Genomic DNA, 26,046 nt, shown 5'->3' with positions numbered 1-26,046 from the left:
GAGAGCTCCTCCCAGGAGCACACACTTTTGCTCCCCTGATCATCAGAAAGGATGTGGCTAGGTGTCTCTGAGACCTCCATGAATGCAGTTTGGGGGTTACAGGTGCACCCCTCAGTGGGCCCAACTGCTGAAACCCCAGCATGCCAGACCCATTACCAGCCGCAAGGCCTGGCTACGTGGCTTTTTCTTGGAGGAAGTGACCTGCTTTAGTTCCTCTGAAGCATTATATAGATCAGTCAGAGATGACTCAACTTTCCTGTTACAGGCATGCCTCAGAGATATTGTGGGTTCAGTTCTCAGGCCACTACAATAAAACAAGTCAACTGAAATTTTGGTTTCCAAGTGCATGTAGAAGTTAGGTTTACACTAAACTGCAGTCTATTAAGTGTGCAATAGCATTATTTCTAAAAAAAAAAAAAGTGTACATACCTTAATGAAAAAAATCTTTATTGCTAAAAAATGCTAACCATCATCTGAGCTTTCAGTAAGTCATAATCACTAATCACAGATCACTGTACCAAACATAATAATAATGAAAAAGTTTGAAATATTGTGAGAATTGGGGCATCTCAGTGGCTCAGTCAGTTAAGCGACTGCCTCTTGGTTTCGGCTCAGGTCATGAGAGCAAGCCCCACTGCAGACTCCGGGCTCAGCTGGGGGCGGGGGGAGGGTCCTGCTTCTCTCCCTCTCCTTCTCCCTCTGCCCCTCCTCCCTGCTCTCTTGCTCTCTCAAATAAATCTTAAAAAAAAAAAAAAAGAAATATTGTGAGAATTACTAAAATGTGACACAGAGATACAAAGGGAGAAAATGATGTTGGGAAAATGGCGTTAATAGACTTGCTCAAGGCAGGGTTGCCACAAACCTTCCATTTGTAAAAAGCACAATAAAGTGAAGTACGATAAAACAAGGTATGCCTCTATTACCCTTCCTCAATTTGGAGTTAAAAGATAAAATAGAAGGTACCCAGTTAAATTTGATTTTCAGATAAACAACAAATGCTCTCTTTTTAGTAAAAGTGTGTCTTAAATATTGTATGGGACATACTTATACTAACAAGTTACTTGTTTATCCTAAAACCAACTGTGAGTGTTTTGTATATTTATCCCTAAATCTGGCAACTCTACCTCAATTGAATTTTGGAAGGGTTTTAGGAGTCTTTGAAAAGGACTGGGTCAAAGAGCTCTCCAGAATAACATTAAGGAACATTAATGAATCTTTATCAAATGCTCAATGGTTTAATTTAGGCTGAAACAACAAAAACCACTGACTTTATTAAATCAGCGGTATGCAAAGGCCATCTTAGTTATTTTTTAATGGTTTTATTGGTATAAGTCACATACTGTAAAATTCACTTTTTTTTCATTTTTAAAAGTGTTTTTTAAATTTTAATTTATTTACCAGAGAGAGACAGAGGTAGAGAGAGAGAGAGATCACGAGCAGGAGAAAGGGTAGAGGGAGTAAATTCCCTGCTGAGTAGGGAGCCGGAGGTGGGGTTTGATCCCAGGACTCTGGGACCATGACCCAGTCCAAAGGCAGATGCTTAACCAACTGAGCCACCCAGGTGCCCTGAGGATCACTATTTCTTTTAAAATTTTTAGTTAATATTCACTGTATTTGGCTGCAAACATATCTTTAACTCATAACTCGAGATCAAGAGTCCCATATTCTACCCACTAAGCTAGCCAGGCGCCCTTAATTTTTGAACATTTTCAGTACCTCAAAAAAGAAAACCAGTGCCGATGAACAATCCCTCCCCATACCTGTCCCACCTCCCTGCTGTTCCCCACCCTAGCCCTTGTCAACCACTTGCTTTTTGTTTCTTTCAATTACCTATTCTGGATCTTCCATTATAAATGGAATCTACAAAATGAGGCTCTTCATTTTGCATGGTGTCAATGCTCACCCACACCGTAGCATTTATCAGTACTTCATTCCTTTATATGGTCTCATAACATTCCTCTGCACATACGTACCACGTTTATCTGATCCATTCATCCACTGATGGACATTTGGGTTGTTTCCACTTTTTGACTATTATGAATAATGCTTCTAGGATAGAACATCGCTGTACAAGTTTTCATGTGAAGGTGTGTTTTCATTTCTTTGGAATTGTTGGCTATATGGTAACTAATATCGTGAGAACTGCCCAATTGTTTCTCAAAACAGCTGCAGCACTGTACATTCTTAGTTTTCTTTTCTTTTTTTAATAAAGAACCTTCAGGGTTTCCTCGGTGTCCCGCAAGAGGGCCTGCCCCCAGGGCTCCTCCTTGGGGCGGGCTTCTGCGGGGCCCCAAACTCGCCCCACCGGTGCCCAGAGCGCTGGAAGTCCAAAACAGCGCACTTTTGGAAACGTAGTCGGGCTCCTGGCTGGCTCCTCCCCCGCAGCGCTCGCCGGCAGGAGGAAAACCGACGCCTGGCTGAGGGTATGTGGACATTGTAGTTTTCTTCCTAGTCAGTCCTGCAGAGAGTGCATTAGGGAAAACTACAATCCCCAGAACGCTGCCGACTACGGCAACCGAAGAGGCCATTCCGCGAGCAGTGCTCCCGCCCACCCTCCCGTCCGGGCCGCTCTCCAGGGCGTCTGTAAACACACCCCGAGACTGTCATGGAGGGGGAGGAGGAGGCGGCGGCGGCGAAAGGAGGCGTTTTGGGCCGCCTCCAGGGTCCGCTCTGTCATTCCTGAACTGGTCCCTCGTCCCCGTGACTGTGGCATCAGGGAAGCGAACTGTTAGGCGAGAGGAGGAGACAGTCAGAACCATATCGCCTTCTTCCCCCGGGGCGGGGGCCGGGCCGGGCCAGGCCGGCTGAGCCGGGGGAGGTCAGGGGGAGGGAGCGCCTGGCCAGGCCGGCCTGTCCGCCGAGATGGATGACAGTAAGGTAAGTCCTGTGGTTTGCACGCGCAGCTGCCGCCGCCTGCTTGTCGCTAAGTGCTAGACCCGCCGCTGAACCTCAGTCTGGTAGCCACGCCAACACCCAGGAAACACCTGCCTTAGACATCCCTGCGCCTCCAGTTATTACCCCATGGTACCCAACCAGGAATTCAGGGATCGGGGGGCTGCGTCTTTCCAGAAGGGGCCCTCTCCTCTGGAGATTTTTCAGTCCCAGGGCAAGCCTGTTAGTCAGCTTTTCCAGGTAGTGCAAACCCTAGTCCTTGACTTGCCTAGCGAAATAAGTGAAGAAAGTACCGTGCTTTTTCTTTTTGCCTTCCCTGCCCCCCTCCCAGACTTTCTCCAGTTTGGAGACCTTAATTAGGGCACCCTGAACCAGCCCTATTCCCCTTGAAGGTTCCCCTTTATTCTCTCAGGCTCTTTTACTCAATGCCCCATTCATATCATCAGTTCACTCCCCCTCTGAGCTATTTTCCTGTGGTTGGTTGGAACACCCTGCTAAGCTCCTGTTGCTATTCGTCCAGAATCTAACCTCCTCTAGAAAGCCTTCTCTAAGAAAAGTAGTGAATTCCTTCTTGTTAATCTATCTTAATATCTTACCACCATCCCCCTTTTGCCGTCCAAATCACTTATTCCTATGATTCTAACAGGCATTGTTCATTATTGGCTAGTTCATATAGGTTACATATAACCTATTTCTGTCTTTATGTCTATCCACCTTAGTGTTGTCTAGTTTTAGTTCATGAAGATAGGGATGGTTAGCTTATTGATGTTTTAGAATGTTTAGGAAATTGAACTTTTTTTTTTTTTTTAAGGAGTCAGACTTCTTGACTTTGCCAGTTTTTGATGTAGAAATCACTCCTTCTCTTGCCTTTCAGAGGTCTTACTTTCCACAGTCTCTGGCATACTTCGAGCTAGGATTTTCCTTTGTTTGGGTGCCCTGTCCCCCTCCACCAAACCATTAATACTTCGCTGCTTTCACGTTTTTGTTTCCCTCATCCTTAGAGAGAATGAAAAAATTTCTAGCTTCTCTGCGCTGCTTGCTTTATTCTACATTATCTCCTCTTCCTGTTCTTACAGAAGGCTCTGAGCAAAGTGATAGATGAAGGGAAAGCCCAATGCAGTACTTTGGAATTGAGACTCACCTGGAGAAACAATTTGCTTGTGAAGTAGCAAACCCTAACAGAAAGTGGTGTTTCCAAGACAGAAAGGGGGAGTTCTGAAAGTTTTCCAGAAACATCAGAAAATAATTTTTCCATGAAAGTCTTGCTAGCTTGATTGTTCAGTATTAATTTTGGAAGTAAATCTGAATACTGTATCCATTATCTTTTGCAGAAAATAATGTTATGGTTCTTTAAGGATGTTAAAATAACATTGTTCTTTAATTTCCGTAATATGAGGCTCTCACAGTATATTCTATAAAATTTTTATTTTCCTTTTCAGACTTTTGAGACATTTAATATCTTTCTCAAAGTCTTCAGTAGTCTCAAGTCCAAGAAAAATACATAGGATTTGGAGTTATTTTACTTACCTATAAAATCACATAGGAGTTATTTCTAAAACTAGCAAACTGTAGTGGAGGGTATAAAATTGTATTGTTTTCCCTAAGAGAGTGAAGTTAAATCTGGGGGGTAAACTATCCATAGCTTACCTCCTGTAGGGTTCACAGGTGAGTAAAATGAACTCAGTTCTCATTCTTTTTAATACATTTTTTTTTTAGAAACCAGCGGTTTCTTAAATCTTTAATGATTATGGAAAAGAAAATCCATTCCACATGTCTCTGGATGGATAGTGCCTCTGTGAATACACAACTTTCACTTTGAATGCATGTCGTAGTTGTGGATGAGTAATATTTAAATGCCATGTACAGCAAGATCGGACTGCTCTTCCAGCAGTCAGGCAGTAGGAAGCAGCCCTTAAGTCTTCGGCACCTCCCAGCCCTGCCTTTTTCTGTACCCTAGTTGTTATAGTCCTGCAGAATTAAATTGTCCTCCTAGCATAGACATACATATGTACAAAACACATTTTCTCCTCACATTATGTATATATAGGTGATGGAGTCTCCGGTTCCATTTTCTCCTGTATAAGGGGAGGTGAGACTTGGGGCTTGGAATTACAGTGGTTGTGCATAAAGTATGATGGGAGAGCATAAAGGATGACAAACTGGCTGACAGCAAGGCCAGGGGAATAGGAAGAGGATGGACTGGGTAGGAGCAGCAGTTATAGAGAGACAGTATTTGAATGAGCAGGTCAGGGAAACAGGTGATGATGATAAAGATTCTGTATTCTGAGTTGGGTTTTTAAAATAATCTTTTTAAAGATTTTATTTATTTATTTGACAGAGAGAGTAGGGTGGGTCAGAGGGAAAAGCAGACTCCCCACTGAATGGGGAGCCTGACACAGGGTGGGGCTTGATCCCAGGGCCTGGAGATCATGACCTGAGCCAAAGGTAGATGCTTAACTGGCTGGGTGCCCCTTCTGAGTTGTTTTCATCAGTGCTGACCCAGGTGCCCCTTCTGAGTTGTTTTCATCAGTTTTGATGAATGAGTTTGCCAGGAGCTCTCCACATTCTGTCACCTAGCTTTCTGGAGTCAGAGTAGGACAGATTTGAATGGGAGTGCAGCTTTGCCTTTCTACCATCTAGCAATGTGCCTGATACAGCATAGGGTACTCACTAATAGTGATTGGATTAAGTTGGAACAGAGTGGCATTAAGAAGATTGCCCTGACATACCTGGGCTTTATTATAATCAGTGTGCTCCATTGAGCCACCCAGCCAGACTATATATAGACAATGGCACATGGCAAAAATAAAGCAAGAGGTACATGGGCATCCAAAAGTGGGGGCGTGGGAAAGTGCTAAGTAGCAGAGCTCAAACATTGACTGAGTAGATCTCTTCTAGGCCAGTTGGGAAAGAAAAATCTTGGCTGATTAATTAACCTTTCTGAGTTTCCATTTTATCTGTTAAATGGTCAATAACTTTTTCACAGGCTTTGTTGAGGATTAGGGATAATGCATTATTATAAAGCATTGAGTACAGAGTCTAACACATAGTAAACACACACAAAAAGTGTTGTTACCCAGTAGTGACTTCTTTGGTCCTTGGCACAGTACAGTTGGTACCTGAGATGCTCATTTTAGTAATTCTTAATTGCGTGTTATTCCTAACATTTGCAGCCATGTTTATACCTACACTACCCTTTGTTCCTAACTGTGCCCCAGATGGGACGGGGCAATGGGATGGGGCATGAAATGAACTTAAGCTGTGTATTTAACTGTCAGATTGTGTGAGAAAGGTAGTCTCCTGAGCCCACCTGCATGTCCACCACTAGGAAGAAGTGCTTATTTTTATGAAAGCTCCTTCCTGACCTGCTACATTCCATTACAAAGAAAATAAAAGTGTGTTATTTTCAGAGGCTTTGATCATAGGCAGAAGGTTCTTATTTTTTTATTTTATGTTTGACTTTTATGTTTATTGAATCAAAGACTGATGTAAATTGAGATATCCTAGACCAGATGTGTTCCTGCCACAGACTAAGCTGGTAAAAGACTGCCATCCTGTATTGCCTGACAGTTTAGGGCATCAAGATTCAGTTGAGCAACTGACAAGAGAATGGGCCAGGCGCTGGCCACAATGTGCTAATTTGGACGCTGTTCTCCTTCATAGACTTCATAGACCTCTTGTCTACCTGTATTACACACAATTATCTGAAAATAAGTTTTCTCACACCTTCCTTACCTCTTAGGTAGGAAGATAGGGTCTTCTGTTCCATTCAGTTGTTCTGAGTAGCATTGGTTCTCGCAAAAATTTCAACTTGGCCAAAAAATGTCTTTGACATTCCCAGATCTGTCCTTTGGACCCTGAATCCTATTGACCCTTTATCCATCCTTTGCTGTAGTTGGAGCTACCCGCCTTGAGCAGTGCCACAAAACCCAGATATTTTCTGATTTTCCTATTCTCCTCTTCATTAGTGCTATCCACAAGACCAAAACAGAAGAGTCAGCTCCTCTACTAAACAAATCTCTGACAGATTTAATGTGCCTTCCTTTCCTGTCTAGGTTACATGCATATTTTACCTAGGGTACCTCAAAAGATAGTTTTAACCCTAAGGAGTAATTTAAATAATTCAGAAACCAGTTGAAATCTAAGTTTACATATTCTTATTCAGAATGATTAGCTCTTTTAAGGTTTTCAGAAAAGTTTATTCATTCATTAATTCACTAAATATTTGTTGGACACCTAATATGTACATGCATTATGCTAGACAGATACAAAGGTGAAAAAGTTTATAACTATTCTTGGGAGCTTACATTTCAGTAAAGGGCTAAGCAGACATATAGAACAGTCATTACAATATAGTGAGGTAAAAAAAAAAAAGGGCAATAGAGGCAAAGTGCTTTTGGAGCAGTAGGAACTGGTGCCTGTCTGGGCATGTCAGACACGGGTTCACACAGTAGGAGTGAATCTGTGAGGAAGAATAGGAGTCCCCCAGAAAATGGGAAAGAAGGAATACCTTGCACTGAAGCATACTGCACTGGATAATAAGTATTGTGCTATAAGTTAGAGCAGGAGTTGGCAAATTTTCAGTAAAGAGCCATATAGTAATTATTTGCCGGCCATTTTGATCCCTGTTGCAATTACTCAACCCTGCCAGTTTAGCACAAAAGTAACCATAGGTGGAACTTAATGACTGGGTGTGGCTGTGTTCTAATAAAACTTTATTTACCAAAACTGGCAACAGGCTGGGCCAGCAGGGCTATAGGTTACTGACCCCTGAGCTAGAGCATAAAGCACAAGTAGAGGTATGGGCAGAGATAAGGTTGGTAAAATAAGCAGGGGCCAGATCATGATATGCCTGGCAAGGTAAGCTAACAAATTTTGGTCAGTATTTTTCAAAGTGTGGAATAAAGAAAACACCTGCTGACCCAGAATCTTGAGAATGGGGCTTGGGAATTTGAATTTTAATTAGGCTCCCCAGTTGAGTGGCTCATATGCTTACTGAAGTTTAAAAACCAAGGCCATAGATGTTGGGGAGCCGTTAAGGATTTTAAAGCAGAGCTGACAATATCGGATGTGTTTCTTTGAAGGAAATAATGCTGACAGCTATATGGAGAATGGATTAGGGTAAAGATGTAGGAACTGGGATAAGACTAGAAGTAGATGGTGCAATTAGGAAAGAACATGGATTTTGTCATATAACCAAAGTTCAAATCTCCTTTCTCCCACTTTCAAGCTGTTAGGATTTTGGACAGATTATTTCATCTCTTCCAAACTAAATTTCTTCATTGGATGGGTTAATAAAACTTTAATAAATTATTGTGAGAATTAAATGTAATAACAGTTGACCCTTGGGGCATCTGGCTGGTTCAGTCGGTAAAGCATGCGACTCTTTGTTGTTTTTTTTTAAAGATTATTTATTTATTTATTTGACACAGAGAGAGAGAGTGAGAGAGAGAGCACAAGCTGGGGGAGTGGCAGGCAGGCAGAGGGAGAGGAAGAAGCAGGCTCCCCGCTGAGCAAGGAGCCTGATGCGGGGCTTGATCCCAAGACGCTGGGATCATGACCGGAGCCGAAGGCAGCCGCTTAACTGACTGAGCCACCCAGGCGTCCCAAGCATGCAACTCTTAATCTCAGGTCGTGAGTTCAGGTTCCACGTTGGGCATAGAACTTACTTAAAAAAAAAAAAAAAATCAGCTGACCTTTGAGCAATGCAAGTTTGAACTGCACAGATCCACTTACACGTGAATTTTTTAAAAATATAGTACAGTAAATATATTTTCTCATCCTTATGATTTTCTTAATAACATTTTCTTTTCTCTAGCTTTATTGTAGGTTTATAATATATAATACATATAACATACAAAATATGCATTAATTGACTTTTTATGTTATTGGCAAAGCTTCCAATCAACAGTAGGCTAGTAGTAGTCAAGTGTTGGGGGGAGTGAAAAGTTACAGACGGTTTTTTGACTGCTTGGGGGTTGGCACCCATCACCCTCACATTGTTCAAGAGTCAGCTGTATATATGTGAGCCCATACCAAAAGAACTTAGTACCTCATGGGTTCTCGATAAATGCTAGTGCTTTCTGACTCTGCACCAGCTCGGTTAGATTGCTCATAAGAAAGGCCTGAGCTAAAGACCATATTGAGACTATTACAGTTTGGGTTGTGGTTGATGGAGCATGCATAAAATCCTTCAGGGATGAAGAGTGTAGACAGAAGAGAGAGCTAAAGACACAAACCCTAGAAAACAATAAAATGATCAGAAGGGGCTGAGGAATAGGACCCAGCAACATAAACGGGAAAGGAGAGGTTAGTGATACAGGAGAACGAGAACAAAAAGGGCTATTATGCCATTTATCTAAGGGAACAGAGAATTTTAAAGAGCAGACTTAGTCTACAATATGAGATGCTACAAAAAAAAGGGGGGGGGTCAAGGAAACAGTTAAAAGGTATCAGTTGGACTTGGAAAATAGGAGATTGTTTATGAACCTAGCAAGAGAATTTTCCCTGGAGTGATAGGGTGGAAGCCAAAATGTGGCGGTTGAGAAAGAGGTGGGCAGGAAAGAAGCAAAGACAATTAGGTATAGACCACTGTCAGTGAGTCAGTTTGTAGTATTACATTTAGCCTCAAACAATCAGCGGGGGGCCAGGGCAGGCATAGGTGTTGGGAGAGGAGAGGCAGGAGTTAACTCAGTTCAGAGAGGCCTACTTTATCTTCTTTCTCCTTCCGTTGACTAGAAAAACTGGCAGAAAGGTTAGCAGCAGGAAGATGTGATTAGACTTTCTTTCTGAAGATCTGGTAAATAAAAGGCCTAACCCACAGCTGTGAAGGAAGTTTTGGGAGTCTTAACACCAAATGAAAATGCAGCTACTTGTTTTTTCTTTAAAGTGGTAAACAGCACTAGCTGGGAACATTCATATCTGTCTTATTTTTCTTTAAGCAGTTGGAGATAACTTTTCACTTCACGTTTTTAAAAAGAGTGAAACAAGCCCTCCTGCTCTTTTTTGGTTTTAGCTGGAGCTGTTGCTACCTACCCCTTCGTGTAAATGCGATAATTCTGTTAGACTTAACAGCTTGAAACTTTTATGAGTTGCCTTAAGAATTAGAGCATTAGGATGTAAATAAGTGCAAATAGGGTGGTAAAATAGTTAAGAGTTCTTAACTGGTTTTTCAGATTTTGTATCCCTTATGAGGGAGCTTTTTTTTTTTTACGGTTTCTATAAGTTGGCAGTCATAGTAGTGATATCAACTTAAGTCAGTTTCACAGTGTTCCTAATTTTTCTTTGCAATTATTTATTCAATGATCAGTCTTTTAATAAATGCCTGGCTCTGGGCTGGATAGAGTTGAGGTTGCGGAAGTAGAAAACACAGCTTTTGGGCCTGAGGAGCTCACGTTACTTGGAGGAGATAGAACTTAAATCTGTGAGGCCACTAAAAAAACCAATATAACATATAAATTCAATGTGTTCACTATATGTTCCAGACATTGGGAGAAGAAAAATGACATATGGGAAGAGGGTGACATATGGGAATGACATATGGGAAGAGGGTGACATATGGGAATGACATATGGGAAGAGGGCCAGGGAGAGCTTCAGAGGAAGAGGGCTAGAGCTTACCCTAACCAAAGAAAGCGTAACAGTTGCTGTTCCAGATGTTGGGGAGATGGAGAGAACATTTAGAGAAATGGTGAAGATAGGAGGGAATGCAGGAGATGGGGTGAGGTCCTAAGGAGGCATGACTTGATATGATGCCCCTGTTGGGAGTAAGAAAGAGAAGATTGGCTTGGTGAGCAGGAGCCTGGATGAAGTGGGCTGAATGGTGGCCCCTATAAAGATATATCTGTGTCCTAATCCCTGGAACTTGTGAATATCACCTTATATGGTAAAAGGGAATATTACCTTATTCGGAAAAAAAAAGTGATTCAGTTAATGATTTTGAGAGGAAGAATTTATCCTAGATTATTTGGGTGGGCCCTAAATCCAATGACAAGTGTCCTCATGAGAGTGAGGCCAAGGGAGATTTGGCAGACAGGCGTGAAGGCAGTGTGACCCAGAGGTAGAGATTGGATTGATAGGGCCACAAATCAAGGCATGCTGATAGCTGCTAGAGGCTGGAAGAGGTAAAGGATGGATTCTCCCCTGTGGTCTCAGAGGGAGTGCAAACCCTGCCAAACTTATGGCCTCCAGAACAGAAAGAATACATTTCTGTTGTTTTAATCACCACCAAGTTTGTGGTAATTGTTCCAGCAGCCACAGCAAACCGATATACTGGATATGGTGACCTAGTAAGCAGTGCTGAGTCAGAGATCGTCTCTTGCGCTGGAGAGTAACATGGCCAAAGGGCCATTAAAGTTTATTCTTTCTATAATGATCAGATACTACTTTTTTACAATGAAGGAAAATACAGCAAAGTTATTTTAATAAGCTGAAAAGAAAGCTTAACTTGGCAGCTCTTTGCAAGATGGATTAGCTAGGAAAGTGGGAGTGGAAAAGGAGAGATGGTAGAAAGACCCACTGAGAACCTATTGTAATAACCTGTGAGTGGGGCTCGGACTAATATGGGTAGTAGGAGTAGAGAGGAAGAGCTAAATCAGAATTTTTTAAGGAATAGATTGGCATGACTTCAGTTGGTAGGCATGGAGAGCCACAATAGTAGAGGGAAATTTCAAGGAAGCATAAAATGAAAAAGTTTGTTAGTTAACCTCTTCGCCACCACCCTCCATCAAGTGGCTAATGTCACAGTGAGCTGGAGTAGATGAATGACTTTGTAGCATTAATATAGTAGTGCATATTAAAGCACCTGTCAGTTTTAGAGCCTTTTCAGGGCATGATATGATCAAGTCAACCAGTCCTACCATGAAATCTGGGGGAATAGTCATACTTGATAGTGAGTTAACTCATGACAAGTTGCTATGATGCAAATCAGGGGTCCTAGGTTCTGGACCCTGCTCTGATACTAAAATTCTCTGGACTAAAATTTTGTCCTCTATAAAATAAAGAGATCACTATGCATCTCTGTGTGTGTGTTTATACATGCATCCCTCCATTCCTGTATACACTGATATCCTGCCCTTTATGATGTTATTGTTTATTTCATGTTTGCTGCATTTCATGAGTCTATATTCCTTACAGTTTAGGACCCCATCTTCTTATATTAATATTCCTGGAGTTTCACAGAGTTTGGGGTGTGGTAGGTGTTTAATAAATGGTTATTGAATAAAGGAATTAATTTTCCCCTCTTTACCTGAAAAACATGAGCATAATGCTGTTTCCCCTGAAATGGTGTGAAATAACATGAGATAACATGTAGAGTGCCTAACTCAAGACCTTGTCCATAGTGAGTCCATAGTATTTAGTCTGGACACTGGAGCCTTCCTCACTCCTCTTCCTATGAAAGTTAAAACTTGTTGGGGTGCCTGGATGGCTCAGTCAGTTAAACGTCTGCCTTTCGCTCAGGTCATGATCCCAGGGTCCTGAGATTGAGCCCCACGTCTGGCTCTCTGCTCAGCAGGGAGCCTGCTTCTCTCTCTCCCTCTACCTGACACTCCCCCTGCTTGTGTTCTCTCTCTTTCTCTCTGTCAAATAAATAAGTCAAATCTTAAAAAAAAAAAAAAAAAAAGAAAAACTTGTTGACTGGGAAGCCTGTGCCATCCACACTCAGGCCTTTGCAGACTAGGTTCTTTTCTTTCTCTGTAATGGTTAAATTTAGAATTATCAGGAACTCCCTCTTGGCTAAACTCATAGATTAGAACCCTTAGGCTTGACCCCTCCCCTCTATAATATCCTTTCTCCTCATAAGCTTGTGTCTCCATGCCACCTTGATACTTCCTTTTCTGCTAGTCTTTCTGCTTTTTAAGATTCATATATTTTTTTTAATAATACTGTCTTTTTAAGATAACAGCTTTATTGAAAAATAATTCACAAAAAAAATAATTCACATACCATAAATTCATCCTTTTAAAGTATACAATTCTGTGATTTTTAGCACAGTTGACTCTCAAACAACCTGGGTTTGAACTGTGTGGGTCCACTTATATGTGGACTTTTTCAGTAAATACAGCACAGTACTGCAAATGTATTTTCCTTAAGATTTTCTTAATAACATTTTCTTTTCTCTAGCTTACTTTATTATAAGAATATAGTATCTAATACATATACAAAATATGTATTAGTTGACTTTTTATGTTATCAGGAAGGCTTCCAGGTAACAGTAGGCTATTAGTAATTAGGTTTTGGGGGAGTCAAAAGTTATACATGGATTTTTTTGACTGCTTGGGGGGGGTCAGTGCCCCTAACCCTCTCATTGTTCAGGGGTCAACTGTATATTTACAGAGTTGTGTATATTTTTTGTGTATATATTTTCATTACCTTAAAAAAAACCCTCTTATAAATAAACTGTGGTATATCCATATAATGTATTATTAATCAATGAAAAGAAATGAACTATTAAGCCACAAAAAGACAGGGAAGAACTTATATGCATATTGCCAGGTGAAAGAAGCCAGTTTGGAAAGGCTACTTACCACGTGATTCCAACTATATGACATTCTGGAAACACAAAACTATAGAGGTAGTAAAAAGTTCAGTGGTTGCCAAGATTTTGGGGGCGGGGGAGGGAGGAATAGGTGAAACATGGGATTTTTAGGGCAGTGAAAATATTCTGTATGATACTATAATGGCAGATACATGATACATGCATTTGTCAAACCCACATAGAACTGTACAACACAAAGAGTGAACCCTAATGTAGACTTCGGATTTATTAATAACATTGGTTCAGGGTGCCTGGGTGGCTCAGTTGGTTAAGCGACTGCCTTCGACTCAGGTCATGATCCTGGAGTCCTGGGATCGAGTCCCGCATCGGGCTCCCTGCTCGGCAGGGAGTCTGCTTCTCCCTCTGACCCTCCTCCCTCTCAGGCTCTATGTCTCTCATTCTCTCTGTCTCAAATAAATAAATAAAATCTTTAAAAAAAAAAAATAACATTGGTTCAGCAATTCTAATGAATGTACTACACTAATGCAAGATGTTAATAATAGGGGACACTGGAAGGGTGGAGGAAAAGGGGATATATGGGAACTCTGTACTTTCTGCTTAATTTTTTGTAAACCTAAAACAGCTCTAAAAAGCAAAATATATTTTAAAAAGAAAAAAAAAAGAAACCCTTTAGCAGCCACTCCCCATTCTCTCCTTCCCTCCCCCCTGCCCTAAGCAATCGATAATCTACTTTTTATCTCTATAAATTTGCCTTTTCTGGACATTTTATATGAATGGAATCATACAGTGTGTGGCCATTTGTGTTTGGTTTCTTTTACTTGGCGTAATGTTTCCAGTGTTCATCTATGTTGAACCATGTATCAGTACTTCATTCCTTTTTATGTCTGAATAATGTTCCATTGTATAAACACACTATATTTTGTTATCTACTCATCAGTTGACGGACATTTGGGTTGTTTCTACTTTTTAGCTATCATGAAATACAGTCCTATGAACATGCATTGTACAAGTTCTTATGTGGACATATGTTTTCATTTCTTCTTGGGATATACCTAGGAGTGGTTATATACCTAGAATTGCTGGTTGTATGGTAATTCTACGTTTAATATTTTTGGGAACATGCAGATGGTTTTCCAAAATGGCCACCATTTTATATCCCCACCAGCAATGTATGAGAGTTCCATTTCTCCACATCTCCACATGTTATTGGCTGTTTTTTATTATATAGCCATCCTAGTGGATATAAAGTGTTATTTCTTGGTTTTGAGTCACATTTCCAAAATGACTAATGATGCTGAATGCTTTTTCACATATTTATTGGTCATTCATATATTTTCTTTGGAGAAATGTCGATTCATATACTTTGCCCACACTTTAACTGGATTATTTGCCTTTTCTGTTGAATTGTCAGAGTTCTTTATATATTCTGGATACAAGTCCCTTATCATATGTATGATTTACAGATATTTTCTCCCATTCTATGGGTTGACCTTGATGATGGTCTTTGAAGCACAAAATTTTCAAAGTCCAATTTATTTTTTCTTTTGTTGCTTATACTTATGGTGTCATATCTAAGAAACCATGGCCTAATCCAAGGTCACGAATTTATTCCTATGTTTTCCTCTAAGAGTTGTATAGGTGTAGCTCTTACATTTAGGTCTTTGTTTTACTTTGAGTTAATTTTTGTATATGGCGTTTTGTAGGAGTCCAGCTTAAATCTTTTGCTTGCAGATAACCAGTTGTCCCAGCACCATTTATTGAAAAGACTATTCTTTTCCCATTTCTCTTTTGTTATGGCACCTTACTGAATATCAGTTGACCATAAATGTAAGGGCTTATATCTGGATTCTCAGTTCTTTTTCATTGATATGTATGTTTCCCCTGTGCCATTGCCACACTATCTTGATTACTGTAGCTTTCTATTAAATTTTGAAATCAGAAAGTGTAAGCCATCCAATTTTGTTGTTTTTCAGGATTGGCTGTTTGGGTCCTTGTATTTCCATATGAATTTTTTTTTTTAAAGATTTTATTTATTTATTTGAGAGAGAGAATGAGATAGAGCATGAGAGGGGGGAGGGTCAGAGGGAGAAGCAGACTCCCTGCTGAGCAGGAAGCCCGATGCGGGACTCGATCCCAGGACTCCAGGATCATGACCTGAGCCGAAGGCAGTCACTTAACCAACTGAGCCACCCAGGCGCCCTCCATATGAATTTTTTTATTATCTTGTCAATTTCTGCAAAAAGGCAGCTGGGATTTTTTTTTTTTTTTTTTTTTTTTAAAGTAATCTCTACACCCAACATGGGATGGGGCTCAAACTCAGGACCGTGAGATCAAGAATCAGATGCTCTACCAACTGAGCCAGCCAGGAGCCCTCAGCTGGGGTTTTGATAGGGAGTGTGTTGAATTTGTAGATCAATTTGGGGAATATTGTCATCTTAACAATATTAAGTCTTTCAGTCCGTTAACATGGGATGTCTGTCTTTTTATTAGATCTTTAGTTTCTTATAATAGTGTTTTGTGGTTTTCAGTGTACAAGTCTTACACTTCTTTTGTTAAATTTATTCCTAAGTCATTTTGTGAGGCCAATATTAGCCTGATACCAAAACCAAACAGAGATACCATAAGAAAACTACAGACCAATATGGTTTATGAATATAGATGCAAATACCCTCAATAAAATGCTATTCTAAATGGAATGTTTTTGTGCTATTCTCAATGAATGCTTTTATAATTTCATTTCAGATTGTTCATTGTGTATAGAAACAGAGCTAATTTTTGTTTATTGATCTTGCCTCTTGCAACCTTGCTCAACTCATTTACTACCACTAATAGTTTTTTGTGGATTCCTTAGAATTTTCTTTTCTTTTTTTTTTAAGTAGGCTCCATGCCCAGCATGGAGCCAACAGAGGGCTTGAACTGCTGACCCTGAGATCAAAGACCCAAGCTGAGATCAAGAGTTGGATGCTTAACCAACTGAGCCACGCAGGTGCCCCAAGAATTTTCTATATAGAAGATCATATTATCCCCAAATAGAAATAGTTTTACTTTTTCCCTTCCAATCTGAATGAATTCTCTTTTTCTTGCCTAATTGCTGTGGCTAGATCCTCCAATACAATGTTGAATGGAAGTGATAAGACAAGATCTTTGTCTTTTTCCTGATCTTTGGGGGGAAAGCTTTCAATCTTTCACCTTTAAGTGTGATGTTAACTGTAGGTTTCACGGGGTGCCTTGGTGGCTCAATCAGTTGGGCATCTGCCTTCAGCTCAGCTCATGATCCCAAGATCTTGGGATCAAGCCCTGTGTTGGGCTCCCTGCTTGGTGGGGAGCCTGCTTCTCCCGCTCCTGCTCCCCCTGCTTGTGTTCCCTCTCTCTCTGTGTCAAATAAGTAAATAAAATCTTTTTTTAAAAAGTTTAAAAAATTACAAAAAAAATATGTGGGTTTTTCATAGGTACCCTTTATCAGGTTGAGGGAGTTCCCTTTATTCATAGTTTATTGAGTGTTTTTTTTTTATCATATGAGGTGTTGGATTTTGTCAAGTGCTTTTTCAGAGTCTCTTTAAGAAAAAAAATATACCTTTGGCCCTTTTTTCCTATTGATATGATATATTACAGTAATTGATTTTTGGTTGTGACACCTGCCTTTATCCCTGGGATAAGTCGCATATAGCCATGGTGTATAATCCTCTTTATATGTTGTTAGATTCAGTCTGCTAGCAAATATTGAGGATATTTGCATCTATATTGACAAAACATATTGATTTTCTTATGACATCTTTGGTTTGGTATCAGGCTAATAATGGCCTCATAGAGTGAATTTGGATATGTTCTTTTCTGTTTTTTGGAAGAGTTTATAAAGAATTAGTGTTAGGGGCGCCTGGGTGGCTCAGTTGGTTAAGCGACTGCCTTCGGCTCAGGTCATGATCCTGGAGTCCCGGGATCGAGTCCCGCATCGGGCTCCCTGCTTGGCAGGGAGTCTGCTTCTCCCTCTGACCCTCCTCCCTCTCATGCTCTCTGTCTCTCATTCTCTCTCTCAAATAAATAAATAAAATCTTAAAAAAAAAAAAAGAATTAGTGTTAATTCTTTAAATGTTTGGTAGAATTCACCAGTGAAGTCACTTGGACCTGTGTCTTTTCTTTGTGGGAGATTTTTCAGTTACTAATTCAATCTATTTGTTATAGGTTTATTCAGATTTTCTGTTTCTTCTCAAATCAGTTTTGCTACTTTGTGTCTAGGAATTTGTCCATTTCTTTTAGGTTTTCTAGTTTTTGGCATATAATTTTTCATAGTATCCCATGTAACCATTTTTATTTCTGTAAAGTTGATAGGGATGATGTCTCTTTTGGTCTTGATTTTAGTATTTTGAATTGTTTTCTCTTGACCAGTTTAGCCAGAGTTTTGTTGATTTTGTTATCTTTTTGAAGAACCAACTTTTGGTTTCACTGATTTTCTCAATTGTTTTGCCATCCTCTATTTTATTTATGTGTGGTCTGGTATTTGTTACTTCCTTCTATCAGCTTGCTTTGGGTTTAATTTGCTCTTCTTTTTCTAGTTTCTTTCTTTTTTTTTTTTTTTATTTACTTGCGAGAGAGAGAATGAGAGACAGAGAGCATGAGGGGGGGAGGGTCAGAGGGAGAAGCAGACTCCCTGCCAAGCAGGGAGCCTGATGTGGGACTCCATCCCGGGACTCCAGGATCATGACCTGAGCCGAAAGCAGTCGCTTAACCAACTGAGCCACCCAGGCGCCCTCTTTTTCTAGTTTCTTAAGGTGGAAGGTTAGGTTATTGATTTCAAATCTTCTTTTTTTAGTTTAGGCATTTACGGCTCCCTCTGGGCCCTATTTTAGCTGCATCTCATCAGGTTTTGGTATGTTGGGTTTTCCTTTTCATTCATCTCAAAGTAGTTTTCCCACTTCCCTTATGATCTCTTCTTTGACCCATTCATTATTTAGGAACATCTTTTGTTTTTATCTGCTGTATTTATTAAATAATAAGTGTACTAAGATAGAATTATATTTGAACTAAGATAGAATTATGTGACAGTCCCTGGTGCTTACCTTCTAAAAATAACATCTAGTTTTAGCTTGTCTCAATGGAGAAAGTATTAAAAAAAGAAAAAACAACCAAGTAGTTAACAGAAAAGTAGGATCTTCACTCTTAACTTGCTTATAATAAATAGATTTGAACATTTTCAACATATAATGAAGACAACTTGGTATTGCAAAAGCCCTACTGAAATCTAACATCTCTACTGTCCTACCTTTGTGTAATAAATTCTCTGTGGAGAGTATGAAAAAATCAATGGCTAGTAAGTTTGTTCATGGTGAGGGCTAGGGACACAAGCTTTCTGAGTGTTTCCCTTGGGGCTTTCTATTTCTGGCTCACAAATGTGTGTGTGAGGGGTGGGGGGTGGAGAAGTAAAATGGGTAGTGGATAAAGATACCGCTGTTTAAAGATAGCTATTTAAAATTTCATGTGGCTCTATGTGAATAGAAATAAAACTAGAAAAAGCTAAATTTCGTATTATTTTCATAGTTTTCTTTGGCGTTTGTGTTGGTGCATAAAATCAGCACTTTTACTTAGCCACATTAATGTACTTCCTTACAGAAGAAATAGGAGAGAGCAAGGGGACAATGTGGTAATCACTGAGTTTGTGAAAATTCTATGAAACATTGGTAAGGATGATTTTTGGGCCAGAGATATTTGGGAGGAATTTGTGAGGTTGATTTCAGTTTTCGTTTCTGGTTCCTTCATTCATTTCTCCTAACCCTCCCCTAATCATTACGGCTTATGAAACATACGAAGTTCAGTTGTTAAGGAAACTAGTATACCAACCCACATTTGTATAATACGTTTTTCTTTTCTTTTTAAAAAAGATTTATTTATATATTTTGAGCAAGAGGGCATGCGAGTGGGGGGAGGGGCAGAGGGAAAGAGAGAGAGAGCATGGAGCCCGACGTGGGGCTTCATCCCACAACCGTGAGATCATGACCTGAGTCGAGATCAAGAGTTGGACACTTAACCAGCTGAGCCACACATGCGCCCCTGTATAGTACCTTTTTCTTTACAAAATGCTCTTCTACTTAAGATTCCCAGTAATCCTGCAATATACCTGATTCTCTTGAAAACTGGTACACTAAATCGATTTTAGCTGGCACCCAAAGCCAAAAATTCAGTCTACCATTGAGGAAAAAATTAAACTAGAGAAGTGGTCGTTATGTGGTTTTGATGTAATTTTACAGGAGAGGACGTAAAATACAGGAACCCTGGATTTATTTACTATGCCTTGCTAATTAAAAAAAGAAAGGAATAAAATAATATTCCTACCATGAAAACTAAACAAAGGGTTATAACTATTGTTGGATTTTTATGACTGTGTGGAGGTTTATTTAAAAAATCGGTCAAGTCTCTGAAGTACACTGTGTCCTCTTGCTGGTTTCTCAAAGGCAGCCTCTCCTGAATTAATTACAAACAGCAATATATGAAGTATTAGGTTATAGTATGGTATGATTGATGATTCACTTCACGACATAGAGAACAGATGTGATTACTACTTATTTTACTATAGACCTGAATTTATGCCGTAAATATATTACTTTTTAAAAACTGTAGCAATAGCAAATATACTTTATTTCAATGATTTCAAATATTAAAGTTGTGTGGTTTTCTGAGGTGAATGTTATTATATTGGAATAAAAACATGGTGATGCATCTTATAAAAAGCTTTAAAAGACCTGTTTTTGGTTTTGTTTTTAAGAAAGAGTGCTAGGGGTCCGGTGGGGGGCTGTGGGGGGGTGAGGGGCAAAGGGAGAGGGAGAGAAGCAGACTCCCTGCTGAGCGCAGAGCCCCATGCAGGGCTCAATCCCACAACCCTGAGATCATGATCTGAGCTGAAATCAAGAGTTGAACACTTAACTGACTGAGCCACCCAGGCGCCCCTAAAAGACCTATTTTTGAAAAGTTGAAACTAATTTGGGAGTAGTACTGAAGCAGCCAGCTTTGCAATAGTGCTGGAAAGGGAAAGTTTTTACCCAGAGCCTTGGAGTATTCAGTCTTATTTCAGAGCCACCCTATAAAATGCACGATGCAGTGGTTGACCATCATGTTATCACCCAGGGTCTGGTAAATGTGGCTGATTCATATTTACAGTTCGGTTTTCCACCTAACCATTATACTTAGTAATGATCTGATCCTTGTAGGGTACTGGGCATTGTTGGTGTGTGATATTAATAGTGGTTTTCAAACAAGCAAATGAGAGTTTTTATATCCACATGAATATTGAGTTTGAGTTTCATTACCTGGTAAAGTTGCTACTTTATTCCAGTGATTTGTCAGTGTTTGAGTTTTGCATCTTCTCTTTAACAATTGCCTTTAAAGCCTCAGCAATATTCCTTTCAGAATACTGAAGTTGTGACATTTTTATTCCCTGAGGGTAATTTTCAGAAAGATCTAGACATCATTCAGAACCTTGTCAGATAAAGTAGATAATCTGAGGCAGACTGTGTTGTAGCTTGTAAGAAACTAGCTCTAAAAGCACTTTCCCAAAAAACTTGTTCATTGGAATAAATGTAACCCCTTTCAAGGTAATTGCTTTCAAGAAAATTTATTTGATGTACAAGTTCAGGTTGATGTATTTAAAAATTCATCACATTTAGCTCATAGTTACATGTTGTATAAGAACTTGGAGAGGTTCCAAAGCTAAACAATGAAGAAGATTAAATTACTTTGTCAGTGACCAAAAAATTATGCCACTGCAGGTAAATGAGTAACAGAGATACTGAAAAGATGTCGTATGACCAGTGGGAGCAGGTAGAAATCTCCTGAGACAGTCTAGGGTTATAATTAAAGGCTTGTAAAGGCAGGAGAGAATTATCCTGAAGATGTCAGAGACTTGCTGTGTGTTCCTTTGGATTCAACAAATTTGAAGAGGGACTTCATAGCCAAATTGCTTAGGATACATATTTATAAGTATATATATTATATAGGGCACTTGGGAGGCTCAGTCGGTTAAGCGTCTGCCTTCAGCTCAGGTCATGATCTCAGTGTCCTCGGATCAAGTCCCACATCAGGCTTTTTGCTCAGTGAGGAGTCTGCTTCTCCCTCTTACTCTCCCTCTCCCTCTCTCTCAAATAAATAAATAAATAAAAATAAAAAATCTTATAAATATATATATAGTATATATATTTGTATATACATACATACAATTTTTATACAGATTTTGTTTCTAATTGTAAACATTTAAAAATCATAAAAAGTACAGATGAGAAAAAAGCTATTTATAATGACACCTGTCAGAGAAATCCTTATTGATGTTTTAACAAATATCCTTTCTTCTGGGTGTTATTTTATAATGTTGAAATCACACTGAACTTAGAATTTTAAATATTGATTTTTTTTTTCTTACTATTTTCTCAAGTCAATAAAAATTCCTTGTGAACAAAATATTCAGTGGCAGTCTTTTAGATTTTAGTATCCAGCTACATATGGTTCATAAAGTTTACTGTTAAACTACTTAAAGTTTATTATTGAAGAAATAATGAAAACTTACAGTATTTCTTCTCTCACACTCATGGTATCAAAAGTATCAGGAAAAAAATCAGGAAGCAAAGACTCATAAGGCATTTCATGGGATTATGCTTTCTTAGTTTCATCTATTTATTATTTGTAAATGTTTTCCTTACTAATATGCCGCCATAGTCACTTTCCTAGAAACAGAACTGAGAGAAAAAAATAGTTTCTTTTCTCTCTTGCTGAAGGTGGTTGGAGGCAAAGTAAAGAAACCTGGCAAACGTGGTCGGAAGCCAGCCAAAATTGACTTGAAGGCAAAACTTGAGAGGAGCCGGCAGAGTGCAAGAGAATGCCGAGCTAGGAAAAAACTAAGATATCAGTATTTGGAAGAGTTGGTATCCAGTCGGGAAAGAGCCATATGTGCCCTCAGAGAGGAACTGGAAATGGTAAGAAAGTCCACCAATAAACACATGAAAAAATCAACCTAAGCTTAGCAGTCAAAGAAATCTACATTAAAATATGAAGATACCGATTTTCACGTATCCGTTTGACAAATACGGGAAATAATATTAATCTCTTAGCCAGGATGTAGGCACAGTGCTGGTGGAAGTAGAATGTACATGACTATTTCACTGAGGGACTGTTTATCAAAGAAAAAAATGAAAAATAACCCAAATGTACAACAATAGGAGATTGGTTAAGTAAATTATACTAATTCATATATGGAACTACTTTGCAGCCAGTAAAAATCACAATGCAAATATATATTTACTGGTGTAGGAAGACATTACAAGACATTATATTGCTAAGTGGAGAAAGCAATATAGCAATATGTAACAATATGTATAGTACATCATTTGTATTTAAACATATCTGTTTATTCAGCATGTTTCATTCATTCATTAAGACCTTGGGTGGTGGCTGTAGAAATGTAAAAGAGAATAGAAATCTCATTACTATGACCTAAAGGGAGGAGGTGACAGGTTGGAGAAGAGAGAGAATGCTACCATGATTATTACAAAACTGGGACAGGCTACTACCTCAGCATTTTAAAAGGCAAGAAATAAGGTTGGGGCCTGAAGAGAGTCCAGATATATACAATTCAGAGGCTGTAAATTATTTCTCAAATTCTACAGCATAAGCCATTTGAGGGCATAACCTTTGGACTGACTAATCTTTGTATACCCCCAAAGTCCATAGTACACATTCTGGTAGAAAGTAGATGTTCAGTGAATGTTTATGAAAGAGAACAGAAGTTACAGAATTACTGTTTTAGGAGTAGAAATGAGGGCCAGCAAAAAGAGGATTCTAATTAGTGGCACACTGTGGGGAGATGTTCTTTTCACCAGAGGGTCCTTCTGAGTCTGAAGTATTATCGCCAGTATTAGCACAAGAAGATCCTTCAGCTGTTGCCTGTCCTCTTCTGAAAGATGGCAAGCCTCATACATGTGCTACGTGGTAAATAGGAAATGCGGTGGAGGGTAGGATTCCCAGCAGCCAATTTGACCTCTAGTTATGGGAGTTACTACGTCTAGGATTTCTACCACTGGTTCCTGAACTCTGACTAGTAAAATTTTACTTAAAAATATTTTACATATTTCAGTACAAGCAGTGGTGCATGGCAATGGACCAAGGAAAAATCCCTTCTGAAATCAAGGCCCTACTCACTGGAGAAGAGCAGAGCAAATCTCAGCAGAACTCAAGCAGGCACACAAAAGCTGGGAAGACAGATGCTAATAGCAATTCCTGTGAGTACAATGAGTGGGAGAGTTTATATTTAGAGGAGCATCTTAAGGTAGGGTTTCCATGGTATGTCATTAAAAGGTTGATTTTATTTATAATACACTAATAAGCAAGTGAAATAGTGTTACATTCTAAATATTGAAATGAATTTTACATGGGATCTATGAAGAGTTGTTTCTCACGTTCTACAGCATAAGCCGTTTGAGGGCATAACCTTTGAACTGACTAATCTTTGTATACCCCCGAAGTCCGTAGTTTTCCACAGTGGATGAAATCTTCTACATTCCCACCGGTAACATATGAAGCTTTCCATTTCTGTACATCTTGCCAACGCTTTTTATTTTCCATTTTTAAAAACTATAGCCTTCCTGGGGCGCCTGGGTGGCCCAGTCGTTAAGCGTCTGCCTTCGGCTCAGGTCATGATCCCAGAGTCCTGGGATCGAGCCCCGCATCGGGCTCCCTATTCAGCGGGAAGCCTGCTTCTCCCTCTCCCACTCCCCCTGCTTGTGTTCCCTCTCTGGCTGTGTCTCTCTCTAATAAATAAATAAAATCTTAAAAAAAAAAAAAAAACTATAGCCTTCCTAAGATGTGAAGTAGTATCTGATTGTGTTGTATGTTTTTTTTAAGATTTTATTTATTTATTTGACAGAGAGAGACACAGCGAGAGAGGGAACACAAGCAGGGGGAGTGGGAGAGGGAGAAGCAGGCTTTCTGCCGAGCAGGGGGCCCGATGCAGGGCTCATTCCCAGGACCCTGGGATCACAACCCGAGCCGAAGGCAGATGCTTAATGACTGAGCCACCCAGGCGCCCCTGATTGTGGTTTTGATTTGCATTTCTCTGAAGACTAATGGTGTTGAGCATCTCTTCTTGTGCTTGTTGGCCATTTGTATATCTTCTTTGAAGAAATGTCTAAGTCCCTTGCCCATGTTTTAATTGAGTTGTTTTTCATTTTGTTGTTGAGTTGTAAGAGTTCTTTATATATTCTGGGTTCTAGACCTTTATCAGATACATGATTTGCAGATATTTCTCCCATTGTGTAGATTGTCTTTTCACATTCTTGATAGTGTCCTTTGGTGCACAAAACATTCAAATTTTGATGAAGTCCAGCTTATTTTTTCTTTTGTTGTTCATGTTTTGTCGTATGTAACAATCCGTTGCCAAATCCAAGGTCATGAAGATTGACCCGTGTTTTCCTAAGAATTTTTGGTTTTAGCGCTTATATTTTAGGTCATTGATCCTTTTTGAGTTAATTTTCTATATGGTGTGAGATAGAGGTCCAATTTGATTCTTTTGCATGTGAATATCCAGTAGTTCCAGCACCATTTGTTGAAGAGACTGGAAGGATTTTGTAATGAAGATGTCATGGATTGGTTTCTTCATCATCGTGACTGCTTTGGGAGCACTTGTAACAATTAAAAGAAAATGCTATAAACTCTTTATCTTTAAAATTTTTTTTTTAAGATATTTTTTTGAGAGAGAGAGAGAGCAGGGGGGAGGGGCAGAGGGGGAGGGAGAGGGACAAGCAGATTCTGCGCTCAGCGCAGAGCCTGATGTGGGGCTCGATCTCACAACCCTGAGATCATGACCTGAGCCAAACCAAGAGCCAGCCACCCAACCGACTGAGCCACCCAGATGCCCCTCTTTTAAAATATTTTTATAAAATTGAAGGGTTTGCTTTTTGATAGCTTTTCTTAGATGAGGTAACATTTGCCTTTATCTAAACTGAATTAATGAAAAAAAGCCAAATCAGCTCAGTTTTCTTTCAGGCTGTATTTTAAAAAAGCCTTTCTCTGTAGATACTAAACAAACAAAATGCATTTTAAAACATTAACCAAGCTTCATTGACTTACAAGCATTCTTACACTGGTAACTTTGATTTATTTTTCAGGGTGAAGATTATATAAAATGATGAGTCACTGATTGAAGTCAATATTCTGATTCCTATGGAGGATGAAAGGGCAAGATTGTACTTCTTGGCTCCATTTACAACCTACTGCTCAGTAGTCATCTCTGTAAATCTGCAATTTCTACCAAAATCCCAAAGGATTTTGCTTTAACTTTCAACACTTAGAGAATTTATAAACATTCAGATCTGTTCTGGTTGGCCTTGCCACCCATGGCATCGAACATGTTGCAATGCTTGAAAACACAGGAGTAGAGAGAAGTGGGTGAAGATTGTATTTTTGCACCTTAACTCCACATTGCTTTATTGGTTAATTTATATTCTTTCCATGTATTTCATGTCATTGTATGCGTATGTGTGTTTAGGTGTCACCTATGTTTTTGATTGCCCTACAAAGAGAAACCAAATGGGCTGATAACCAAGTTCTCAGCCTTAATGGACCTAATTTTATTTGTTTATATTTACTTGAGTAATGTTTATTTTCTGCATGAACCATGATTTCTCC

At 39.4% G+C, this 26,046-nt stretch overlaps 1 protein-coding gene across 1 annotated transcript; it reads left to right on the top strand.

Annotated features, from left to right (window-relative positions):
• Window positions 1-2,629: 2,629 nt before the first annotated feature.
• On the top strand, window positions 2,630-26,046 carry CREBL2 (cAMP responsive element binding protein like 2). Its single transcript, XM_021690577.1, has 4 exons — window positions 2,630-2,877; window positions 22,143-22,340; window positions 23,498-23,642; window positions 25,527-26,046. Exons 1-4 carry the CDS (start codon window positions 2,863-2,865, stop codon window positions 25,529-25,531), a joined length of 363 nt encoding a protein of 120 aa, XP_021546252.1. The 5' UTR covers window positions 2,630-2,862; the 3' UTR covers window positions 25,532-26,046.

The sequence above is a fragment of the Neomonachus schauinslandi genome, chromosome 5 (genome assembly GCF_002201575.2).
Source record: "Neomonachus schauinslandi chromosome 5, ASM220157v2, whole genome shotgun sequence".
Taxonomy (NCBI): Eukaryota; Metazoa; Chordata; class Mammalia; order Carnivora; family Phocidae; genus Neomonachus; species Neomonachus schauinslandi.
Note: the sequence above shows the minus strand (reverse complement) of the source record. Positions and strands in the feature narration are given on the sequence as shown.

Coding starts and splice junctions, on each gene's coding strand:
- CREBL2 (XM_021690577.1), top strand. Junction 22,341..23,497: donor TCAGAGAGGAACTGGAAATG/GTAAGAAAGTCC, acceptor TACATATTTCAG/TACAAGCAGTGGTGCATGGC.